At 39.2% G+C, this 23,791-nt stretch overlaps 1 protein-coding gene across 1 annotated transcript in view; it reads left to right on the forward strand.

The window, feature by feature from the left end:
* Nucleotides 1-23,791, forward strand: part of REV3L (REV3 like, DNA directed polymerase zeta catalytic subunit) — a 119,569-nt gene that overhangs the window by 70,237 nt on the left and 25,541 nt on the right. Inside the window, exons 12-18 of the mRNA XM_033056731.1 lie at nucleotides 1,881-2,020; nucleotides 4,483-8,674; nucleotides 10,004-10,977; nucleotides 11,590-11,672; nucleotides 12,701-12,826; nucleotides 14,387-14,579; nucleotides 16,955-17,066. Coding sequence (XP_032912622.1) covers nucleotides 1,881-2,020; nucleotides 4,483-8,674; nucleotides 10,004-10,977; nucleotides 11,590-11,672; nucleotides 12,701-12,826; nucleotides 14,387-14,579; nucleotides 16,955-17,066 — 5,820 coding nt within the window. The remainder of the gene's footprint in view (nucleotides 1-1,880; nucleotides 2,021-4,482; nucleotides 8,675-10,003; nucleotides 10,978-11,589; nucleotides 11,673-12,700; nucleotides 12,827-14,386; nucleotides 14,580-16,954; nucleotides 17,067-23,791) is intronic.

A 23,791-nucleotide genomic window follows, 5' to 3' on the forward strand; every position in this document is an offset into this window, starting at 1 on the left:
GCGCGCCGCCATTGCTACGGCCCGGGGAGGGGGGGGGAAGCCCGCGCCGCCATTGCTGCGGCCCGGGGAGCCGACAGGAGCCCCACACAAGCCATTGCTGTGGCCCGGGGAGCCGACGGGAGCCGCGCGCCGCCATTGCCGCGGCTCGGGGAGCCGACGGGGTGCTTTGTCCCCACCCGCCGCCGCCGCGGCAGGAGCGGGGAAACTCCGTCCCTGCCCGCCGCCGGCGCCACGGGCGCGGGAAAGCTCCGTCCCCGCCCGCCGCCGCTGCCGTAGGAGCAGGGGAAGCTCCGTCCCTGCCTACCACCGCAGGGCAGCGCCGACCCAGGGTGACCGAGCCCAGTGGCAGCGGCGGCCGGCCCCGAGCTGCAGCACCGTGCTGGACCACCTGGCCCCGTCAGCAGCCCCTAGCGGGCCGAGCCTGCACAGCCTTAGCTCAGCCAGTAAACCCCGCCCTCCCGCGGTTCTGTTACTGACTGCACGCGGGTCCTCGCTGCGAACGACAAAGCGGCTTATATTCGGGTGCGGCTTATCTATGGACAAAAACCGAAATATTTGCCAACACCCAGAGATGCGGCTTATAGTCAGTGCGGCTTGTATTCGTGAATTTACTGTATTTAAGTATCAAGCTGATTGCTTTGTGCTGTGCTTTTAGATATTTTGGGAACATAGAAGAGGGACAACTGAGCTCATTTAAATCATGGAGACTGTATCTAGCTGTGCTTGTTAGTTGATTCTCCAAGTCATGCTTCCAGACCTGAGTGGAAATTACAGTGGTTACATTTGATCCCATTGTTTCTGAACTAACAGATTTGTCCTGATCTAAATTAGCTCTGTGCTGACATTCAGATGTCTGGGGTGGTACTATACATGTAAGTCATACTGGTCTAACTCCAGGCATAAAAGAGTTCTGCAAAAGTAAATTGTATTTAGGTTATTGTGAATTTTCCTTCCTGTAACTACAAAACATTTGTATTTATATCTTTTGAGGTATAACACAAACAAACAACAAAGTAAAAAACCCCAAACTTCAGTTCCTTAATATGCATCTGGATTTCTTTTGTGTAGCCACAAAATTGCTTATTTCTGTTAAGAATTTTGTCCATCTCACACTTTATTTTAAAGAAGAAATCAAATTCTTGTAGTTATAATATACTGAAGGATTTGTTTTTTCTATTATATTCTTCCTTCCCCCATGCCCATATAAAGCATGCTACCTTAAAAACACAAAGAATTCATAGAAGCTTTTCTTTGTAGATTTGCTTCTTTTTTCCCAATGAATTTATGACTGTGAACATGGCAGTGTAGAACAGTTAACTTAGTAAAAGCAGGTTAAGTATTAACAGCAACTGCTTCAGAACACTCACTGAGGGGTGGAATGAAACATAGTTTTGTTGGTTGTGATTTATAGTTCAGCCTGCCAAGAGAGATAATTGTTGTAATACATTAGAGATTTATTTTAAAAAAACCAAAAAAACACACAAAAAAGTAAACATCTGTTTGCTAACAGCTAAACTGAAGTAATTTTGCACAATTGGTTTAGTCTTCAAATTTCAAGCACTTTGAAGCAACAAAATTAAATCTCAGTAAAATTGAACTAAAATTAACCATCTAAGTGCCTTTCCTGTATCTTCTTAAGTTAGTTAATCCTGCTGTTTGAAATGGTTGGCTGCCACTGTTGCCTCTAAAAATAGTAGCATTGAATAATATTTTTACTTTCTTAGTGAGAGATGTGACAAAACTTTTGCTTCTTTCTTTTTGCTCCTCCAAATTACATAACCACATGACACCACACCCCATTGAGTTTCATGTTCCCTGTGGCTCGTGGTGCTTTCTAATAGAAGTATTATGCATCAGTTATTTCCTTCACTTTCCTCCAGGTCAGCTGGCAAAAATATGCATCGAAGTTCAACAGAAGAGGATTCATCTTCGGAGGAAGAAATGGACTGGAGCAGTAACAGTATGCTTCTAACTAATCTCTCAATACCTCAGTTAGATGGAACTGCAGATGAAAATGGTGGTAAGTAAACAGAAAATCAGCTTTTGAAGATCAGTCAGAGTTCATTTTCACATCAAATTGCTAGTTCTCAAAAGTGCTGACCATTTTCAATCCTTGTTTCAATTGGAAGGAAAAGTTCTTAACAGATTGCAGAAGCTGACCCTTAACATCCTCCTTAAAAAACAATTGTATTTTAATCTCAAGGCTCTCTATGAATTACCAGGATCTGTTTTTCTTATTGTACCAGTGATCCAAAAAAGGACATCGTTTTATGGAAAAAAACCAAATATGGTATTAAAAGTAATGATTCTGTAAGATAATTTATCCTGCTGGGATTATTGTAAATAATAAATGTACTACTGTGTAGATTTAGATGATTCTTTGCAAGTATTTACCACACATGCTAAAATAGAGTGAATCTTTGTTTGGGCCTGCATTTCATTCCTCGGATGGCATGTTCACATTTGGGATTGCATGAGTTAAAACTATGCAGTGGCAAAGCTGCTGCAGAAGGAACTGCCTTTCAAAATCTGTAAAAAAATTAATTAATCTGTAGAGACCTTTTACCATCTTTATAACATGCTATCTGATCAAATAACATTAGTCAACATTAGAATGCACACTTTGAGGTTAGGCAAATATGTAAATAATATTATTTGTTTCATTAGAAAATATGCATGTCACATAATATTCAGTTGAGAAAGTGAACTATGTGATCTTATTAGATAGATTATAGGTAACCACAACTATTCTTCTGTGTTCAGTGTTTAAAACATAGTTTGCTTTTTCCTTTGCTTTTATAGGTATAATGGTAGGATTAATACATGATTTGATGTACTGCTAATACAATTGGCTTTTGTCAGATATACAGTTGTAGTTTCCTTATTTGCCACACCTTCTAATTTGTTGTAATAAGAGATGCTGCCAGCTAATGAGACTGTTTCTTAAATAATTGTTTAAATTTAAGCATATTTAAAGTATGTGACATATTACATGCAGAACATCAGCTTAGAAAGTTTGTTACTGTGAACTTCTGCATTGATTTCTTGTAGTAGGCGACACAGTAAATTCAAAACAGTCCAGGTCATCTAAATTAGAAAATGCCTACCCACGCATGAATCTGCGTCCATGTGACCTGACTGACTGACAAGTATTTTTGCAGTTTTTATATCTGAACAGCCAGGTATTTCCCAGGTATTTGGTTTATTGACACCACCAAAGTCCCATTTTCTGAGTTTTCAGTTAATCATCCTCATTCTTTCTGTGGACTCCTACCCCCAAAGAATTATAAGCACCATCTCCCAGCTGTGTTTCACAGCTCAGGGATTCTGTGTATGCATTAGAAAATGTTATTAGAAACAGACTGGGGACTTCCTTTTCTTTTTCTCAGCCAGCAGCAAATAAATTGCTAAATTGAATGCAGCATAAATCTAAGATAATCCCCAAAATGGTTGAGACTTACAGTAAATGCCCAAAGGATTTGCAGTCTAGTACCTTGGTGTGCAACACATGCTTCCAGGTCATACAGCATGTTTCATAACTTCTTTACCCGTCAACATTTCAGCTAGAGAGGTGGACACATAAACAAATTTCTATGTGCCAGGTGTCTATGGTAGCTGCCTCTTTGCAGTGGTACAACCTCTGTCAAATTACTTGTTCAGCAAGGTTATGAGCAAGCTCACACTTGTTAATTTGTTACCCCGTCCCTGTCCATACTTACCCTGCAATAAATGTGGTGGAAGTATCACTGAAAGAGATGAAAATCATCACAGATACCATAAATCATCACAGATGCCATGTGATGAGTCTGCACAGGACAAGTTACTGCAGTGCCTACTGGTCTCAGATTATGTGGGAACATTAATACATGGGTGTGAATCCAGAGTCTAACTAACTGGTGCAAGCTTCTTGCATGAGCACCTGAATGGATGCTGTATTGCTCTGCTTTATAGAAGTGCAGGAAAGTACCTGTGTTTAGCATACAGCACAGTTTGTACAAAGCCCTTGCCATGTTGTGAGATATACTACTTTTGCTTTCTGTGCAATGAGTTTTCTGCACAGGGAAGGTCATTTAAATAAGTGGGTTTTTTTTTCAGAGTTGATGAGTTTATATACTTCTCAAGGACAAAGCAGGGTACAACCTTTTCTAGGAATCAGTCTGTTTTTATATAGTCATTTGAAAGAGACTGTGAAACCTTCTTTCAGAAAGTCAGCATGAAATCTTTGACAATTGTATGCAAGTCTGCCATTGAGCAATAACTGACAAAACGCCTGAGACAAATGCACTGATGATGTGATTTTGATAAATCAACTGATGTAGTCAGGGTCTCTAGTTGTCATGATTATAAATCTAATGTGATTTGCAAGAGTTTTGTTTCGTATTTGGATGGGAAGGCTTTCAGGAAAATGCTATTAAGAGTTTTAATGCCTTAGGTTATTTTTTTACAGGAAAACTAGAATAAATTTGCTTTCTTCCATTTCAGACAATCCTTTGAATAATGAAAGTTCTCGAACTCACTCCTCCGTCATTGCAACAAGCAAAATGTCTGTAAAGACCTCAATCTTTCACAAAGATGCTGCTACACTAGAACCCCCATCTTCTGCTAAAATTACTTTTCAGTGTAAACACACAAGTGCCCTTTCTAACCATGTTTTGAATAATGAAGATTTTGTAGAAGACCCCTCACAACCAAACACAGAAACAAGACCTGAACTTTCAGTCCATTCTCTTACAAAAGAAAGCACTTACTCAGCAAAGTACCCAACTCCATTCAGCAATAGTACCCATGCAGAAAACTCTCACAAAGAGAGTAACAAGAAAGATACTCTCCCAGTTCCTTCATGTGGAAATAATATTTTTGACTATGAAGATGATATTTCATCAGTGAACAGACCAATACCTAGTAGGAAGTACATTAGCATTAGAAAGGCTGAAAAGGACGTCTCTTTTATGCATGTGGGCCGCCATATTGGTGACAACATGTTGAATAAAAATTTATATAACTTTTCTGATATGAGCCACTCCAAAGGTAAAATGTCCTCTGAAATAAATGAAAAATCCAGCAGTGCAAGTATAAACAGTTTTTTTCCAGCAACAGCTACAGAAAATTGTGAATTGGTATCTTGTTCAGGAGGCGGTCGAACTGTGGTACATTCACTTGAAAATAACACTGATGAAGGTGGCCTTAATAAGCTTAAAATTAGGTATGAAGAATTTCAGGAGCACAAGGCAGAAAAGCCAAGCCTCAGTCAACAAGCAGCACATTATATGTTTTTCCCTAGTGTTGTTCTTTCTAATTGTCTCAGTCGACCCCAGAAGTTAGCTCCCGTGACATATAAATTACAGCAAGGCAACAAACAGTCCAGGTTGAAACTGAATAAAAAGAAGCATAGTTTTATCAATCGTCAGGAACCTGCAAGTGTCAGTGATGTTGCATCAGTAAAGGAAGGCTGCTATACACAAGGTAATGCTTGTGGTAACATTGTTGATAAGGATAATGCTTTACCTAGTGACTTAGTTCAAGTTCCTCTTGAGGCTTTTGAAAACAAAATGCCTGCAAGTACTGCTAATTACACTGACTGCCAGTTTGCAGATGGATCTCTTGAAACTGAGCAGTCATTTGGACTGTGTGGGAATAAATACACGCTCCGAACGAAGCGGAAGGTAAACTATGAGACTGAAGACAGTGAATCGAGCTTTGTCGCACACAACTCAAAAATTAATCTACCTCAACCGATAGAAAATGTTGAAAGTTTGGATGGGTCTCAGAAGTCTCGAAAGCGTAGAAAGTTTTCTAAAAAATTGCCACCTGTTATTATTAAATATATTATCATCAATAGATTTAGAGGGAGAAAAAATATGCTTGTTAAATTGGGGAAAGTAGATTCTAGTGAGGAAAGAGTAGTACTCACAGAGGAAAAAATGAATTTATATAAAAAACTTGCACCTTTAAAGGACTTTTGGCCAAAAGTTCCTGACTCTCCTGCAACCAAATATCCTATTTATCCACTAACACCAAAGAAAAGTCACAAAAGGAAAGCAAAACATAAGTCAACCAAGAAAAAGGCTGGAAAACCCCAAAAAACAGGTAGTACAAATATTAAAAGAACTTTGTCTTTCAGAAAAAGGACTCATACAATTCTTTCTCCTCCTTCGCCCTCCTACAGTGCTGAAGCTGAAGACTGTGACTATAACTATAGTGATGTTATGTCTAAGTTAGGTTTTCTTTCTGAGAGAAGCACAAGCCCAGTAAACACATCTCCACCTCGCTGCTGGTCTCCCACTGATCCAAAAGCAGAAGAAATTTTGACCAACCTGGACAGAGAAGCTTTATTTAATAGGGGACCCAGTATCTACAACAGCAAGACTGTTAATACTAGTGTAGGAAAAACTAGTCGGGCAAAAACTCAGGTTAAGAAATCTAAAAAGAAATTTGCTAGCCCCACTGTATCTACCAAGAAAAAGAAAAAGATTAATCAGGCCAATAAAACACCAGATGATGGAAAGAGGAAACCTAGAACAAAACAAAGAACAGCTGAAAAAGCATCCTCAAGAAAACGCGTTGTATTTAAAGATGAAAAAGGAAATGGTTGCTCTACTGCAGAAGTCAAATTTGTACTGAAACATCAAGATCCTCATGAGATTTCCTACAACTCTATCTGCTCTCAACCACTTCACAACCTCAAAGACAGTCCTCTTCCTGGCTATTCAGCTGCATATCTGCCATCAGCACAGCTCCCTTCAGCTGATGCACAAGGTAATTCATCGGGCTGTTTTCACTCATTGATGGAAATTGATAAGCCTGTAGATGCACAGTGTTTGCCTGCTCCACGGGAAGACCCTCATTCATCTTTCACATCTACTCCCATGGCATCTGGAAGGGAAGTACCAAAAATGAGCTCTCAAAGGTCCAGGACTCAGAGTGCTATATTTAGAATTAAAGATTCTGCTCTTATTCAAAACATATTTGATCCATCTAATCACTCAACTCACATAACACAGAATGCTCATATCTCAAAAGATAAGACTTCTCCAAAAGCAGAAGAGATAAAAAATTTGCAAATCAGATATTTGCCACCCGCTGGGAAATTAAATGAAACTCATGACTCTCTGGACACAGCAAGGATGGATCAATTACATACCACTAACTATTTGCATTGTAAAGACAATAATCAACAGCAGATTTTTTGTTTACCAGAGGCGTCCAAGCATTCTGATCCTTGTTCTTCTATTCTTAAGCCATCTGAGGAAAACCCTGGGCCACTTCAGTTGCCTAAAAACTGTTTTGTAACATCTTTGAAGAGTCCAGTGAAACAGTTAAATTGCAATCAAAACCAGAGAGGATTTATTTTGGATATGTCACATTTTAAACCAGAAACCACAAAACAAAGGCCTCTGTCAGAAACAGCCATGCAACCAAAACCCATCTCCCAGTATAAAAACAGGAATATAGTGGCCCCATCATCATTTGGTGAAGGACAGTCTGGTCTGGCTGTTTTGAAAGAGTTGCTCCAGAAGAGACAGCAGAAAGCTCAGAATGCTGGCATTGCACAGGAACCATTGCCGGACAAACCACACCTGAGCAAGGGCACACCATGCCCTCTTGAACAGAATAAAGCCATCAAAAGGCCACGGTCAGTCACATCATCAAGAAAATCTCGTACTCCCAGGAGCACAAAACCTAAAGAAAAAACTGCAAAACTTTCAAAAATGGAGTCTTCAAGCCAGCCAATTACTAGTCGCATTGATCATTCTGTATCTGATGACAGTCCCATTTTTTTTTCAGACCCTGGTTTTGAAAGCTGTTACTCACTTGAAGACAGTTTATCTCCAGACCACAATTACAACTTTGATATTAATACTATAGGGCAAAGTGGATTTTGCAGTTTTTATTCTGCAAGCCAGTTTGTCCCAGCAGATCAAAATTTGCCCCAGAAATTCTTGAGTGATGCAGTTCAGGATCTTGGTTCTGGACAAACATCAGAAAGTGACTTTCTATGTCATAATGACCAAAAATCTGAGGAAGAAAAGCAACATTCTTCAAGCACAAATAAATGGATACGGTCTGGTTCCCTGAGCCCTGAGCTTTTTGAGAAGACCTCACTAGATAATAGTGAGAACCACTGCCATAGTCAATGGAGGAAAACTATTCACTCTTCAACGTCTAGATCTAGTTTTATTGATACCTCTTGTATCCAAGACACTGAAGTCTGTTTAAATGAAAAATTCAAATTGAATAGAAATACATTAAATAAAGAGAGATTTCTTAATCTTTCTCAGCCAACCTGCTCAGACTGGATTCAAAGCCACATTAGAAAAGAAACCACTTTTGAACCCTGTCAACCACTTGATTCAGTTAATACCTCTTTTACGTCCTTATTGTCATCACCTGATGGTGAACTTATAGATGCAGCTTCTGAGGATTTGGAATTACATGTTTCAAGAAACAATGAAGCATTGACTCCAACTCCAGATAGTTCACCAAGATCGACCAGTTCTCCCTCACAATCAAAGAATGGAAGCTTTACACCTCGTACTGCTCACATTCTTAAGCCTCTCATGTCCCCACCCAGTCGTGAAGAAATCATGGCAACTTTGCTGGATCATGATCTTGCAGAAACAGTTTATCAGGAACCATTTTGCAGCAATCCTTCAGATGCTCCAGAAAAGCCAAGGTACTGTTGTTAAATGCATTTCTGTCTACATGTGATTGTTGATTATATTAAATTTAATTTATTCCTGTAAACAGTTTTAGGCTGTTACGTGGCAGAGATTCATGAAAGTTCCCATCTGATATACATTCATTTGAAGTTGAAAATTACTCTGTTTCCAGTCCAGATACCCATTTTCTTTCATGATACTTCAGGGGTTTTTTTGCATATTGTTGTAGTAAGTGGGAATGTGCCTTCATAGTTTGTAAAATAAAAATACTGCACATGAGAATTGCATAGTGAGACAACTACAGTAAATTCACGAATACAAGCCGCACTGAGTATAAACCGCATCTCTGGGTGTTGGCAAATATTTCGGTTTTTGTCCATAGATAAGCCGCACCCGAATATAAGCCACTCTGTCGTTCGCAGCGAGGACCCGCGTGCAATTAGTAACAGAACCGCGGGAGGGCGGGGTTTACTGGCTGAGCTAAGGCTGTGCAGGCTCGGCCCGCTAGGGGGTGCTGACGGGGCCAGGCGACCCAGCCCAGTGCTGCCGCTCAGGGCCGGCCGCCGCTGCCACTGGGCTCGGTCACCCCGGGTCGGCGCTGCCCTGTGGTGGCAGGCAGGGACGGAGCTTCTCCCGCTCCTGCGGCGGCGGGCGGGGACGGAGCTTTCCCGCACCCGTGGCGCCAACGGCGGGCAGGAACGGAGCTTTCCCGCGCCCGTGGCACCGGCGGCGGGCGCAGACAAAGCACCCCGCCTCCTCCCCGAGCCGCGGCAATGGCTGCACGGGGCCCCTGTTGGCTCCCCGAGACGCGGCAATGGCGGCGCGCGCTTCCACCCGCCTCCCCGGGCCACAGCAATGGCTGCGCGGGGCTCCCGTTGGCTCCCCGAGCCACGGCAATGGCAGCGTGCCCCCCCCCCCCCCGTTCTCCCCGAACCGCAGCAATGGCGGCGCCTTCCCCCCCCCGTCCTCCCCGGACTGCGGCAGAGGAGGAAAGAAGAGAACTCTCCCGCCTCTCTCCCCGCCCCCCGGTGCTGCCTGCAGGGAGCCAGGGCAACACAGTAACACTGTAACAATTGCGGAATGCCGGCTTTTACTGGCAGGTGCTTGGCTCGGTGCCCTGGCTGGCACGTCTGGGGTTGTAAATGTCAGAAAATTATTCACATATTAGCCGCCCCCGACTATTAGCCGCACTTCCGGGTTTCCACCAAAATTTTTGTCAAATTGCTGCGGCTTGTATTCGTGAAATTACTGTAGTTAGTAGCACTCTGCTTTTCTATCATCTGGAGGACTGCCTGCAGTGCAGTTTGGAGTAAAACAATAATTCAAACTTGTGTTCTTCACAGGGAGATTGGAGGGCGGCTTCTCACAGTGGAAACCAGACTTCCAAATGACCTTCTCGAGTTTGAGGGGGACTTCTCACTAGAAGGTCTACGACTCTGGAAAACTGCATTTTCAGCAATGACAGAAGGTCCTAGACCAGGATCTCCTCCTCATTATGGTCACTCTACTGTTAATAAAAGAGAAAGTAATAGCCATAAAACTAGTGAAGATAAAAAAATAGTCATAATGCCATGCAAGTGTGCTCCAAGCCAACAGCAAGTTCAGATATGGCTTCATGCCAAAGAAGAGTATGAACATTTCAAGAAATTGCCTAAGAGTCATTCTGCTGAGCTGGCAAAGGCAGATGAGAGTTTCAGCTCTGCAGTATTGTCTGAAGAGAAATCTATAGAAGTAATAAAAGTCACTAAAGATTTGAATTTGTCTAGCCTGGAAGATGAAAGACCTATTGTGCCTACAAAGAATTCTCCTGCCTCTGTGGCAGAAAATACAAAAATGCAAACCAAGGAAACCTGTGATAAGTCTATAAGCACTATAGGAACTTCTGTAAATACTGAAAATGACATAGACTCTAATAAAACTACATGTGAAAGCAAGACACACACTACTTCAGCTCTAGAACATGAGGAGGAGGAGGAGGAGGAGGATTATTATGTCAGTTACAGTTCACCAGATTCTCCAGTGCTTCCTCCCTGGCAGCAGGTGGCATCTCCAGATCTTAAACAGTCCGGTTTAGAAGACACAGAGTGGAAAAATCAGGATATTATTTTGTCTTCGGCAGAAGGAAATGATGTTGGAAGTACACAAAATTCTCCACGCACCCAAGAGGACATTAGGACATCCTTTGACACGTCCCCATTTCCAGTTAATGAAGATCCTGGAAATTCTGAATTAATTTGTCTACATAGTACACCCATTGTGCACGGAAAAAACCAAGACGGAATATCTGAAGTTCTTGGGTTTACTCCTTTATCTGCAGGTAATCCATTAAATGATTCTAGTAGTACACACACACACAAATCTGGATATGTTTCTTTTGACATAGTAAGAAAAAAATTTGTATCTCTGCAAAAATATATTTAAAGTAGTTTTTGAAAGGAAAAAACTCTGTGCATTTTTGTGAAGGTAACTATTGAATTATTGAAAAAGTCTAGAAGTAGAACATCCATTTGCATCCTAACAGTCTCTAGTATCTGAATTCTGAAGTCCTGGTTAAAAACTTAATTTAGAAATCTTATTTTAGAAGCTTAATTTAGAAGTCAAATTACTTATTAGGGAGATGTTTTAAATCTCATTGATTATATTGATTGTATTTTTCCAAAAATAATCTCAATGTAGAGTGTGAATAAAATTGCCGTGTTCAAGATGATAATGATGTGAGACTTTGCAACTTATTTATGTTCCTAAATGTCCATAAATACGAAATTGTAGTAGTTGTGCTTTGGATTTGACAAAGGATAAAGCTGTATGTACTTATATATGTAATATTTGTTTATAATGTTAATGGAATGGCTCTTTTGTTTCTTACATGTTGTTTAATGCCTAGACAATACCATTGAGGCTAAGTAGTCTTTCACTCTTACGTTTACAGAACCAAAAGCTCAGAAACTGTGCCACAAGAGGGGAAGTAATACTGATGGTCTTCGAAGAGTACTTCTAACCACACAAATGAAGGTAAATGAACATTTTCTGTACAGATGTATTTTTATTATGCGGCACATACATGGTTCCATTCTTTCTTCTTCGTTGTTTTTGTCTTTTGCTGTTAAGATCATGTAAATGCATTTAAAATGGTAGGGTGCGATTGTTACAGAATCAGAGCACAATCAAAGTCAGGAGATTTATGAGTTTATTTTGGAGGAAGTGGGTGTAAGTTGGAGATTGAGGGTGCTGCTCTAGGTAGTGAGATACTAATGAAACACCAAAGAGACACCATGTAAAGATATTTTACTCTTTGAGTTACAACATGCTTTTTAAGTTCTAGTGTGATTTCCCTTTTTATATATGTATACTCAGACCTGTGTGTATTTATGTGTCTCTATGTGTATTAGTTTTCAGACAATGTTCTAAGCATTTTTGAAAACAAGGAGGGCAGTTTGTGTCAACAGAGGAGAAGGAGGTTGGACTTGTTTTACTTGAGCAGTGTTTCTGCTCTCCATGTTGGAACAAATGGCAGGCTAAGTGCATTACTGGAGTGACCCAGTAGTTTTTTGTTCTCATTGTACTCTTACGTATTTCAAGGACATACTTAATGTACCTTAAATTCAGTGCCTTAAAAAGTGATGACTGAAAGAGGGGTTTTTGACAAATTGTTGTTGAAAAGAGAATAGAGAATTGCTGATTTCCATATCCTCGGACTTCCAAGAAAGCCAGTATGTGTGGGACTGGGGGTGTTTTTGGTAGTGTTCTGGCAGTTTTTGGTTGTTTGGGAGGTTTTTAAGTATTTTAAACAGTCTCTTGCTTTCCTATGAATTAAAATTATTCCTATAAGGCAGAAAGATACAACTGTTGGTTCCATGCTGAAAAATTAAATAAGGAGATAGTAAAAGGTTGGGGGCTTTTTAGTAATTTGCAGTGTAGCATTTGCGCTTTCATTGATACATTTTTGTTTAATATTGCATATTATTTAATATTACATATGAGTTTAACAACATGTGTTTTCTCACTACCCTGTACTTTTTTTGATTCCCCTGCCTCATAAGAATCAATTTGCTGCCCTCGGTGCTCCAAAGAAGGAGACTTCCCAGATTGAAGGACCATCTTTAAATAATACTTATGGTTTTAAAGTCAGTGTGGAAAACCTACAGGAAGCAAAATCTTTACATGAGGTAATTTTATTGTTACATGTCACTTTGTAAAATTAAAATTTATCAGACCACTTTTATACTGGCAGAAATAAATCTTTTTCTCCTTGATCCTTATGCGACTTAAAAATTAAGCAATCTGTATTGTCTGCAGTTTATGAGTAGTTGATCTACCAGTTTCAACTTGATATCCAGTGCCTCTAACAGTATTGAACTAGACTTCACAGTATTTTGGTTGTGAGGATGGTAAACCTCTCTTTAAAAATAAGGGAAAAAATCAAAAGGAAGAAATAGTAAGTTTTACATTAAAACATTTCTTGAAAAACTAGTTTACCATCATTTTCATGGATTGTTTCCTTAAGAAATAAGGCGGCAATCAGTAAGGGCCTTCTGGTATTTTTATTTCTTACCTTCTGAACCTGTTGGCCAGTTTCTGGTACATTTGACATAAGGGTACCTATCTCAAAGAAGATCTCTATGTATTTAATGTAGGTGAGTGGTGTGGGGAGAGGAATCAAAGTACTGGAGAAAGGGAAGCAATGCAAATATAGTACTGCTGTGTTTGGCTTTTGATGGGGCTCAGAGGGCAGTCTGTGTATATGTGCTCCTAGACAGTCTCCACAGCTGGAATTAACTGTTGGTCAGTTTATAGAGGAGATAGGGAGATAGCACTGAGTAAAGGACGTAGGAGATGCCACAAGGAACCAGTGATCTTGGGGGAAATGGAGATGGAACTTTGATAGTAAAATTTCACTCAGTGGTGTCTGTAATGCTTTAGCATGCAAACCTAGAGAAAATTGGGCTGCCCCCAGGGCATCCTATATACACAGAAAAATACTTCTAACTTTCCCCTCATAATCTGTACAACCTCTCCATTAATCCACATTATGAGTGCTATTATGCAATACAACAGACCAGCAACATAATGTTGAAACAGTATTAAATAAAATCTGTCTTTACTGCAGAGTCAAAACGTATCTAGGGACAGCATATAGGGATTAGCATTTTCTTACTGTAAACCATTCTAAAAAAGCTCTGGCAATATGATGTGAAAGTTCATTAATGCAACTGAAAGCAAAGTTAGGTATTCTCCCTAACTTCCTGTATGACTTAGTCGTTATGCTTGTCTTGGATGAGGGAGGGAAGGGAGAAGAAAAGACCAAGAGTGGTTCTTTGCTCTTGGTCAGTTCATATGTGTGATTCAGCTCCGTATACAAAGCTGTTTGAAAACACTACAGGAATTTACAGTTGTTGAAGTTGAACATTATCTGGTTTATGTCTTATTTTATGCTTATGGTAGAAGAATACAGTACTCAGAAATACATACTGAATTTTCATAACTGAATATAGAACTGTGTTTAATGATTAATCTTAGTTCTTCCTAAGATGGTACTATTTGCAAAAAACGTGAGCTCCAAAGATGCGTATTTAATAACTTCTGTTAATTCTCAGGTGGAGCCTTGTAGTTACAATGTAATACCACCATATAAATGTCTGCACTGTCCTCATTTGCACTGATCTTCTCCTAATCTTTTTTAAGGAACCTGCAGAACAAACTAACATGCTGTGTTTATTCGTTGCCAGGTCCAACACCTTACCCTCATCAGTATGGAGTTACATGCTCGAACAAGACGAGATTTGGAACCAGATCCAGAGTTCGATCCGATCTGTGCTTTATTCTATTGCATCTCATCAGACTCAGCACTGCCAAATACCGATAAAAAAGAAATCACTGGCGCTATAGTGATTGATAGAGGCAGGACACTCTCAAGCCAAGGTTCCTATTTCTTTTTTTCTTAATATATTTTACAAAAATGCTATTTCATAGTAATCAAACAGTAGCAAGCAAAATGTAATAGAGTATCTATATTACTATGTATCTCATTTAATTTTGTCTTGTTGAATGGCCATATTAAATGTGGAGTTTTCCTGCTTATATCTTCCAAAGAACTATTGCATGGGCTGTAAACCACAAAAAACATTTGCGTGTGCAAAATGTCCATGTTTGCGTACTTGTGGACAAGCTCCTGCAGTGTTCTAAAAGTGTAAAGAGGAAAACCTGCCTTTAGTTTCCTACTCAAGTTGCTGGATAGCTACAAGTAGAAAATGTTAAAAGCAAGACAGTATGTTTTTTATTTTACTTAAGGGTTATTTTTGTGGTTTTATCTGATCCTTTTAGGATCCAAACAGGGGCCCTTATTCTATTGTACCTTTTTGGCTTTGTTTAGACCAGTGATACTCAACCTGTGGCTCTAGAGCCGGATGTGGCTCTTCATGGCCCTACAGGCGGCTCTCGCAATGTAGGCATCTGATCGGCGCTCCACTCTATCAGGCAGCGCGGGGAGCACTGAGCAAATGGACCAGCAGTGTGGGAGTCGCTGAAGTTCCCCCTCCCATAGGGGGAAAGAAAAGGAGCTGCTGGGATCCCCCCACAGGTAAGAGTAGAGATCACCTCCCACCCAGCAGCTGTGGGGCAGAATGGGGAAAAACTTGCCCTTTTGCCCCTTTCACCCCTCCACCCCACTCCCTCCTAGCAGCCAGAAGGGATTGAAGACAGAATGCTGCTGGGAGAGAGGATGCTGATGTGTCATGTCGTGATGTATCAATGTGTGGTGGCATTAAGGCAGCATCATCACACATTGAAGTGTCATGATGGAAAAAAAAATCACACTGTTGATACTTGATTTTTATGGTGCTCTACAACTCCATTTTAAGAAGTGGCTCTCCAGCTGTTAAAGGTTGAGTACCACTGGTTTAGGCTAGTAAAAAAAAAAACCCAACAAAAAAAAACCTCAAACCAAAAACATCCCTCTTTCTTTCAGGGTTTCTTTGGCATTGTGAATGTGTATCAAACCACAAAATACTGTCTAAAATTTAAGCGTGGACAAAAACCTACCAAAAATAAATTTAGCAATAAGGCAACAGCTTCTTCTTTTACCAGTTTATTTTTCAAAGTATTGTAGATATTATATCATGTTAAGCTAAGTTCTTATTATTCTAAGTGAATTTTATTCTGGTATTATATGCTTGTTACTATCTTTTAAAAATTTATTTCCATTATCTTACTGAGATTTTTCCACAGTATAGCCACTATGGCTCCCTAGGTGTGTGCCACTGATAATTTATCAAGAAAAAGCTTTCTGTAAAAGGTCCAATGATACTTTGAAAAAACAAAGGTTCTGATCTGGTTTTGTTAGTGAAATAAAGTGATGTGTTTAAATGTTATTGTGACATTTGTTGCTTTAATTGGTGTGTGCTGTCAATACTTTCTTGGTTAGAACTTTTTGAGTTCCCTGTGGAGTGACTTGACATTGAGATACATCTTTTTTTCCCCTTTTGTGTTATTATTGCTTTGTAAGTCACAGTACTCATGTTAACGTTTATTTCTGAAAGCACACTTTTCTTAATTCTTAAGCTCTTAAGAATGTGTCAAAGTAGAATGCCTTTTAAAAACTCCAGTTTCTAAAATCTACATCATCATAACAGAGATCGTACTGTCTGTTGTATAGAGAAAACAGAGTATGTGTTGTGCATTATTCATTTAAAGAGGGTTTTTTTAATATGGAAGGCAAATGCTGAGTTCCTGCACGCATACAAATTTAGATATTACTCAGACATTATCAGTGTGGACACTTTTAATGTGCACTAAGTGAGCAGTTGCTCATGTTCTTCCATTTCTGTCAGTAACTTAGCAGTGTGCTGAAAAAAACCTATACTCTTATAAAGCATTTTCATTCTGTAAGGCATTTTGCAAAGCACTACTCTAAAATAGCAATTAAAATTATACTTTGCATAAAAACAGTGTGTGAGCTTTTATAGGCCTTTAATATTTCTTATTAAAAGCAGTTTTCTAATAGCTGGACTCTTGTACATGTAAAATAGTGACATTTTTCTTGAATCAAGTTTGTTTACATATGAGAACCTGTGCAAGATTACCACTATAGCAGAATTCTACAAAGAGAAAAGAAAAAATTACTCCACTCAAGAGGAACAAAAAAAGTCCATGGAATTAATTGTACTAATTATTAAAGATAAAAATAACTTGCGTTCTGTACTTTTCGGTTGTATGTTTTATTCTAAAGCAGTATTGTTGACTGCACTGATGAAATTCCTTCTAAATTGTAACAGGTTTTTTTACTTTTTATTTTCTAGGGAGCAGAGACCAAGCCCCCTTGCTCACAAGATCTGGAGTTACAGGACTAGAAGTCAGTTACGCTACTGATGAAAGAACTCTTTTCCAGGAAGTAGTGAATATTGTAAAAAGGTAGCATATCTGTACGTTCTGCTTTTATTTTTCAGGCATGGAACAGCAGATTTAGTTCCTTCAACCCTTGCCAGTGTTTCAAATACTCATTTTTTTGTTGTTGTTTCCCTCAAAGGCTTATTTCTAGAGTGGACAAGCGTGGTGGTCTTTCAAATAAAAATGCTTTTTGCTTTTCTTTTTCTCGACAGCAAGACCATTCAGATCCTCTTAAGCAGCTGAGTTACAGTCTTGAAACTTATCAGCCATATAAGTAATCTTTTTTAACATATAACTTTCCTGTTAACCCCAGAATTCATTACACACCTCTCTCTGAAACTCTCAGAATAGCAGATATTAAGAGTGCTGAAAGCTCTAGAAAACCCCTCAGACAGGAAGAGTTTTCTAGGAACTCTGAAGCAAAACAAAAAAAGCCCTGCATGGTACTGAAACTGCTGCAGTTTAAAATAAAGGTTCATTGAAAAATCAGTTTCCTCCAATAGTTTTGTCTTCTCTGAATGGAAATCCCCTGCTCCATCAAACTTGGAAAACTGCTGGTTTTCCCCATCTCCACCAAGGCTGAGAAGCCTGTTCGGGAGCCCTCTCGCCTGGTGCGTAGGTGGAACCACAGATGTCTCTCCAGACCCTACTGACAGGTGCAAAGCTGTAAAATTTCAAGGAAAATAAACAGATTTTACCTCTGAGTCACCCTGCTGAATAGAGGCACAAGAAAAAAACCCAGAAAAACTAGGCAGAGTACATTTGCAATTCTTTCTCTCTCCAACCAGAAAACCTCTGATGAGAAAGACTTTGACCAAGAAGCCAGAATACAAAAAGAGTTGCTGAATGCAACCAGCACAGGGTGGGTCCTGACAGAGCAGCAGATCCCTGTTCAGAGAAGACAAAATTCAGGTAAGGAATATAATATTATTTTTCTCTTTCTTGGAAATCTAGTGCTCCATCAGACTTAGGAAAACTACTCAGAATGAGGAACTGCCAATAAATGAAGAATTCTCCACCAGTTGTGTGAAAGTTTAAAAAGTGACAGGACAGAAAGAATAAGTAGAGAGAAATCGGCAGTTAAAATACATCTTTATCACTGAAGAACAGGAATCTTCTATATCTGTACATACTGAAGGCATTACAGAACGAAAAAATCATGCAATTTTGGTGTACTCCAAGATGGAATGTACCATGTTGCTGACTGAGAAATCTCTGCTTATGACATCTTCTATAGCATGTGCTAGCGTATCTTTTTGATGCAGCAACTTCATCCACAAAGATTATGTTAGTTGACTTGTATTCCTGGAAGAAAAAAGATTAAAAAAAGGGAGAGACAGACTGCTGTCATCATCCTAGTCTACTTCTCTCCCAGCTCTAGAATAGCACCTCAGCTACCAGACTTCTGATGGACTCTAAAAAAGAAGGGTTTTGAAACTTGGAACACATCTACAGTTTGCTGCTCTTTCCCCCCCTTTGTTTTCTGTAGCCTAGGCAAAAAAAGAAGAAATTTTGTTGGAGTAAATGTTTTGTATTTCTTAAGCACAAAACAAGTGTCTACGCCCAGAGTAGACTTTAACCAAAGGAGAAAGTGTGGTAAAATTATGTATTTAAGAAGTAGTGGACTGCAAAAACTTCCTCAATGAGAAATGGACAAGCAAACAGCTTTAATGAAAATTAGTAATTATTTTTTAAACAATCTTCTGTTGCTCTTTTTAGTGTTACTTTTTTCCAGCACAAGCTAGGTACTTTGGCTGTTCTGGTAGATACTTAATAGTAGATCTGATTATTAGAGAAAGAAAACTGTCATGCCATATTTAAGAAACATTAGTACTTGAACTTCATGGAGCAACACTCAAAATCACCTTAATTTTCAAGCTGAGAATTGTATCACTTATCCTATATTCTGATACATGCTCCAGGCTGGACGATAATAGGCTCTTGTGACTGAACAGCATGCCCAGCATGACTGCAGCCTGCTTTTGGTTCATGTTCTTGGCCTCTTGGTCTGTTGGAGGGAAGAATGGAAGACTGAAATTCCAGATTCCTGGCATAATGAATGACAGACTATCTATTCACTCTTGATTGTCAATATCATGAACAGACTTTATCAACTTGGAGCACTGAACAGAGAAAATCTCAACTGCAGGAGGAATTATCTTACAGAGTCCAGTTTAAGAATTCTTGTTCCTATTTCTAGTCATTCTCTTAGTAGTTGGCTTAATTCTTCCATTTATTCCATGTATATGAAATCGTGGAACATACATATTTGTTTCAAGTTCCAGCCTTCTACTTTATTAGGTCTTTTGTTTTGTATCCATCCTGACTGCTGAAACTAAATAGTAGTTGATTCTATAACTTCTTGTCAATACATGTAAACTGTGGAAGAACCCAGTAGAGAATTCTTGGTCACTGTTTCCAGCATACAGATGAAGGAAAGGTTATTCCTGGGAAGTTTGTAACTTCTGCAATACTCATAGCTCCTCAGTGTCTTTGACTAGGTTTTTGTCACTGAAGAGTGTTTCCCAAACTTTTTTGTAGCAGAGCTAAAGTTTTTCTATGTTCACTGAAGATGAGTATTGCTCCAGAAATTTCTCTGGAATTAATTAACTGAACTTGGATTCAGTTAATACCTTCACTGTGAGGCTGTTTAGGCTGTGCTAGATCTGAATGACTACAGTATGGTTAATACCTTGGCATCTGTGAAGTAAATGCCAGGTTAAGTGTTCTGTGATTTCATCTATACTGAAAATTGACAGATTTGTCCAAATATTGAGAAGAACAAGCACCTCTGTTTCTAGGAGATTAGTGAGAGTGACTAACCTGTGAAATAGAAGTACTTACAAGTGTGAGTACCAAATTCCAAAGTTTATGCAGAGACAACTATTATTTTAAAAGCTATTGGAATACTGAGGTTGAGGGTTGAGAGTCAGGAAACAGACAGAAAGAGCCACAAATATGAGTTTGAGTTTGGAGGAGGGAGGGAAAGACAAACAGCACAGGTCTGTGAAAAAGAAAAGCATCATTAGATAGGTTTCTGGTACCCTGACAACTGTCTTAGACTTTGAAAGGGAGCTGCACCTGCACCTGCATAGGTCCAAATTTCCTTTCTTTGGTAAGCTGGCTCTTTGGTCCTCTGGCTGTAAACCAAAACCCAAAAGGGCTTCAGTTCAAAACTGGCATAAAGCAGCTGAGAGACAACATCCTTCTAATCCTGTGCAGCCACTGGGGATGTCCTAGAAGGAGACATCCAAGTTGTAGGATCTCTGGAACTGTCAGAGGGGATTTTTTTTTTCTTGAAATGAAGCCTGGACATGTATTGCTGTCCTAAAGCATTCTTTTGTACTGCCCAAAGTGCTTTCTTGAATAGAACCTCTGTTGACTATAAGCTGTCAACTGCACTGTCATGGGATAAAAAATGGAAGAATCTTTCTGCTTGAGGAAGTAAGAGAACCATCTCTCTGAACCGAAAGGCAGTAAAAAGAGTAAACACATTTACATACTTCCCTAACACAGGAAAGCTGACTGAGGAAGAGAAGGTGGAAGGAAATGCTGCAAGAATGTTTGCACGGGGATTTAAAAAATAGGAAAATTAGAGATGTGCAGGCCTGATGGAGCAGTGGATTCCCATGAAAGAGAAATTAAATGTCTGGGCCTCTCCTTCGCTTTTAAGGCAAATTGTTCCATTTCTCTTTAAGTGCAGAGGCTAGCAGATAGCAGAAAAGGGCTGGTCCTGCAGGTGTGAGAGGAGCAAAATTTGGGGAATTCATGTGGGAATGTACAGTCCCCATCTCCCAGACATATGTGAAAGCAGGGCAGGCTTGAAAAAAAGAGTAGTAGATTCATTGCTACTTGAAACTTCCCAGACGCCCACAGCTCCTTGTCTCCATTGAAGTAGTTTTGATAAGATTACACAAACAGAGTATATAATGTAAGATTTTACATAAACATTTTGGGGATAACATTTGTGTATTAATTAACTGTTAATGCTTAACACTTAAATATTTTTTATAATGTTTTTCTTGTGAGATACAATGCTAATGTTTTTTTTTTGTTTGTTTGGATACAGTGCATTTTATTTCTTCTTCTGTAAATGCTCTAGCAACGTTTTCTTCTTAAAATAGAGATGTGCTAATCTAACCTTCTTTTTCAGGCCAGTATCATCTTCATCAGTGACATTTTCCTGTAGAAATCTGTATTTAATGTCCTGTATCAACTTCATGTATTTTTGTTGTCTAAGGCAAACTGGAAAAATGTTTTCAGAGATTTCAGTTACATGTTTGAGTCACCAAGCATTCTGTTACTATGCACAGTTACTGCTTTGGGTGTATCATAGGTCTGGCATGGTTCCCCCCGCTTTTTCTTTTAATCATAGCTGGAAGAAAAACAGCAGTCAGGAAAAGCAGACACATAATAGAAGGGAAGGTAAAACTGGGAGCTTTAGTGTTCATTCACTAAATCATCAAATGAGAAAGAGGAAGAGATGTCATAGCAGTATATACGACTTAGCTGGAAAGGGAAATAATCGCATTTCTTCTCTCTGCAGCATGTATGAGTTGAATGTTAATGCTGTTGTGTTTCAATCCTGCCAGCATAAATGCTGCTTTTTATCTTTGCAAAAGTCTGGCAACAGCATGCAAAGCAGTATCAGGGCCCATCCTTTTAACAAAAGAACATATGTTGGCAAGCACACCTCTTACTCCTGGCGTGTTACTCCTAGCCATCAACTTTCAAATACCACTATTACAATTTACTGGTTTCTTGCAGGTGTAACAGCTGGTATTGTTACAATTTCTTCTCATAAAACAGCTTGAACTGATGAAGACCAGTTTCATAGTATACTGTTCAAATTGTGAGATAGGAGGATGAAATACAAATAAAAAACATGTCCTCTTATCTCACAACCTGTAGTCTGTGGCACCACATGAAAAGGAGAAAGTGAGAGGCACACTTTAGCTAAGCTGACATCAGCTAAACTTTGGGTTTGCCTGTTCGTTTTCCCGTGTGGAGTAACGTAGTCTTTTAGCTCCAGACATCTCTTCTCCTCTAATAGCAGATAGAATACCACAGGAGATCTCAGCAAGTATCACACTGGTTCATTGGTACCGCTGGTACAAGAAATTAGGCTGCAGGAGAGGGCATTTCTGCTGCATAAATTGGGGACATAATTCGTCAGCAAGAAACAGTGTCTCTTACTAGGTGCAAAAAATTGATAGGTCTCTTAGACCTGTTGCATAAGGTAGAACTTATGCATATGTAGTGCAGGAGTTCAGAGTTCTAAAGGAGTTCTTCTGTTTTATGTTACTTTGTTTTTTCCTTCAGAGATACACTTGTGAATACATACAGATACACATCGAAAATACATACATGTGTAATTTACTGCAGTATCCGAGTAACTCAGTTGCCAGTAGTACTTTTATTGGTTTTCATGCTTTTAGCAGGATGCCACTTGGATTCAAGTTTTAAACAGGTGAATTTACAGAAAAATTTGATCTCACTATTTACTAGCTACTCTACCTTGATTTTCCATTTAGATAGCTTTGTATAAGTCATGTGACTGAAACTTAAACATCTGTACTTCACTGTCAGTCTCTAATTAGCTGTCCGTATCACCAGGAAAGTTAAACAGAACAGAATCTTGATCTGCAAGACGTGGCTAAAATACAAAAAATGGTTCACCCAAAGAGGCCATTTTGTTCAATGACAATAGAGACCAGTTTGGAAAACCTGAGATGCCAAAATTAGCTGAAATTAGACGCTCCCGTTAATACATGGGTGGTGTCTTGTTGGGATGGAAAAGCAAAGTAATGTGCTGTAAAGTGATAGCCTATAACTCAGTAATGTGCAATTATAGGTGATCCCTAATGGCCTGGACAAGCAAGACTCAGTTAAAAACTAGCACACTGCTTTTTTAAAAAAATGTTTTGATTGATAAACTTTCCAATCTGCATGTGGATTTACATAAAACTGTGTTAAAATATATGATACTTAAGGTAGATACAATTTATTTATATAAGAATAATCATGTGTCTGAAAACATCATTAACTGAAGTGCTTTTATGTCTTGTCCTATAAAAACACCTTCGCATCTGAAGGATACTAGAGAAACAGTTCTTGAGATTATATGCAGATGGATTACAGAGGTCATTTTGTTCATTAGGTTAAAAGGTAGTGGGAAGATTGCCTCCAGAACCAGTGAAAGGTATGCAGTTGCAGTAGTAATGTAATAGCCCACTAAATTTTTTTAAGTAGGAAGTGAGAAAGGTAATGCCCTGTTTGGGCAAGTTAAAACCCAAAGCAACTGTCTTTCATCAGTTAGTGAAGGACAAACTTCACCAACTTGCTGTTTCTGTTCAGAACAGGCTTATAAGAGAAAGCAAATTTCTGGCATAATGAATATTGTTTTATGTACCACTTAAGCAGTTCTTCACGAGTTTCTGATTCACATTTGCATCTGTCATGGAATCCGTCTGCATAATGCCTTGTCCTGTGTAAAATCTACAAGTATTTGCTATTCTGAATAATGTGATGCCAGTTTTCAAATATGATAATGAATGACTACTTCCCTCATTTTAATTAATCAGTACTGTTTTGCAAAATGCTAGGGCTAGGATAGTTTAGTTTCAAGAATTACAGTAATTTCACGATTATAAACGACACCATTTTGACTAAAATTTTGGTCCGAACCCAAAGTGTGGCTTATAATCAGGTGCAGCTTATATATGGACAAAGAATGAAAAGTTGCTGTT

The sequence above is a fragment of the Catharus ustulatus genome, chromosome 3, assembly GCF_009819885.2.
Source record: "Catharus ustulatus isolate bCatUst1 chromosome 3, bCatUst1.pri.v2, whole genome shotgun sequence".
Classification (NCBI taxonomy): Eukaryota; Metazoa; Chordata; class Aves; order Passeriformes; family Turdidae; genus Catharus; species Catharus ustulatus.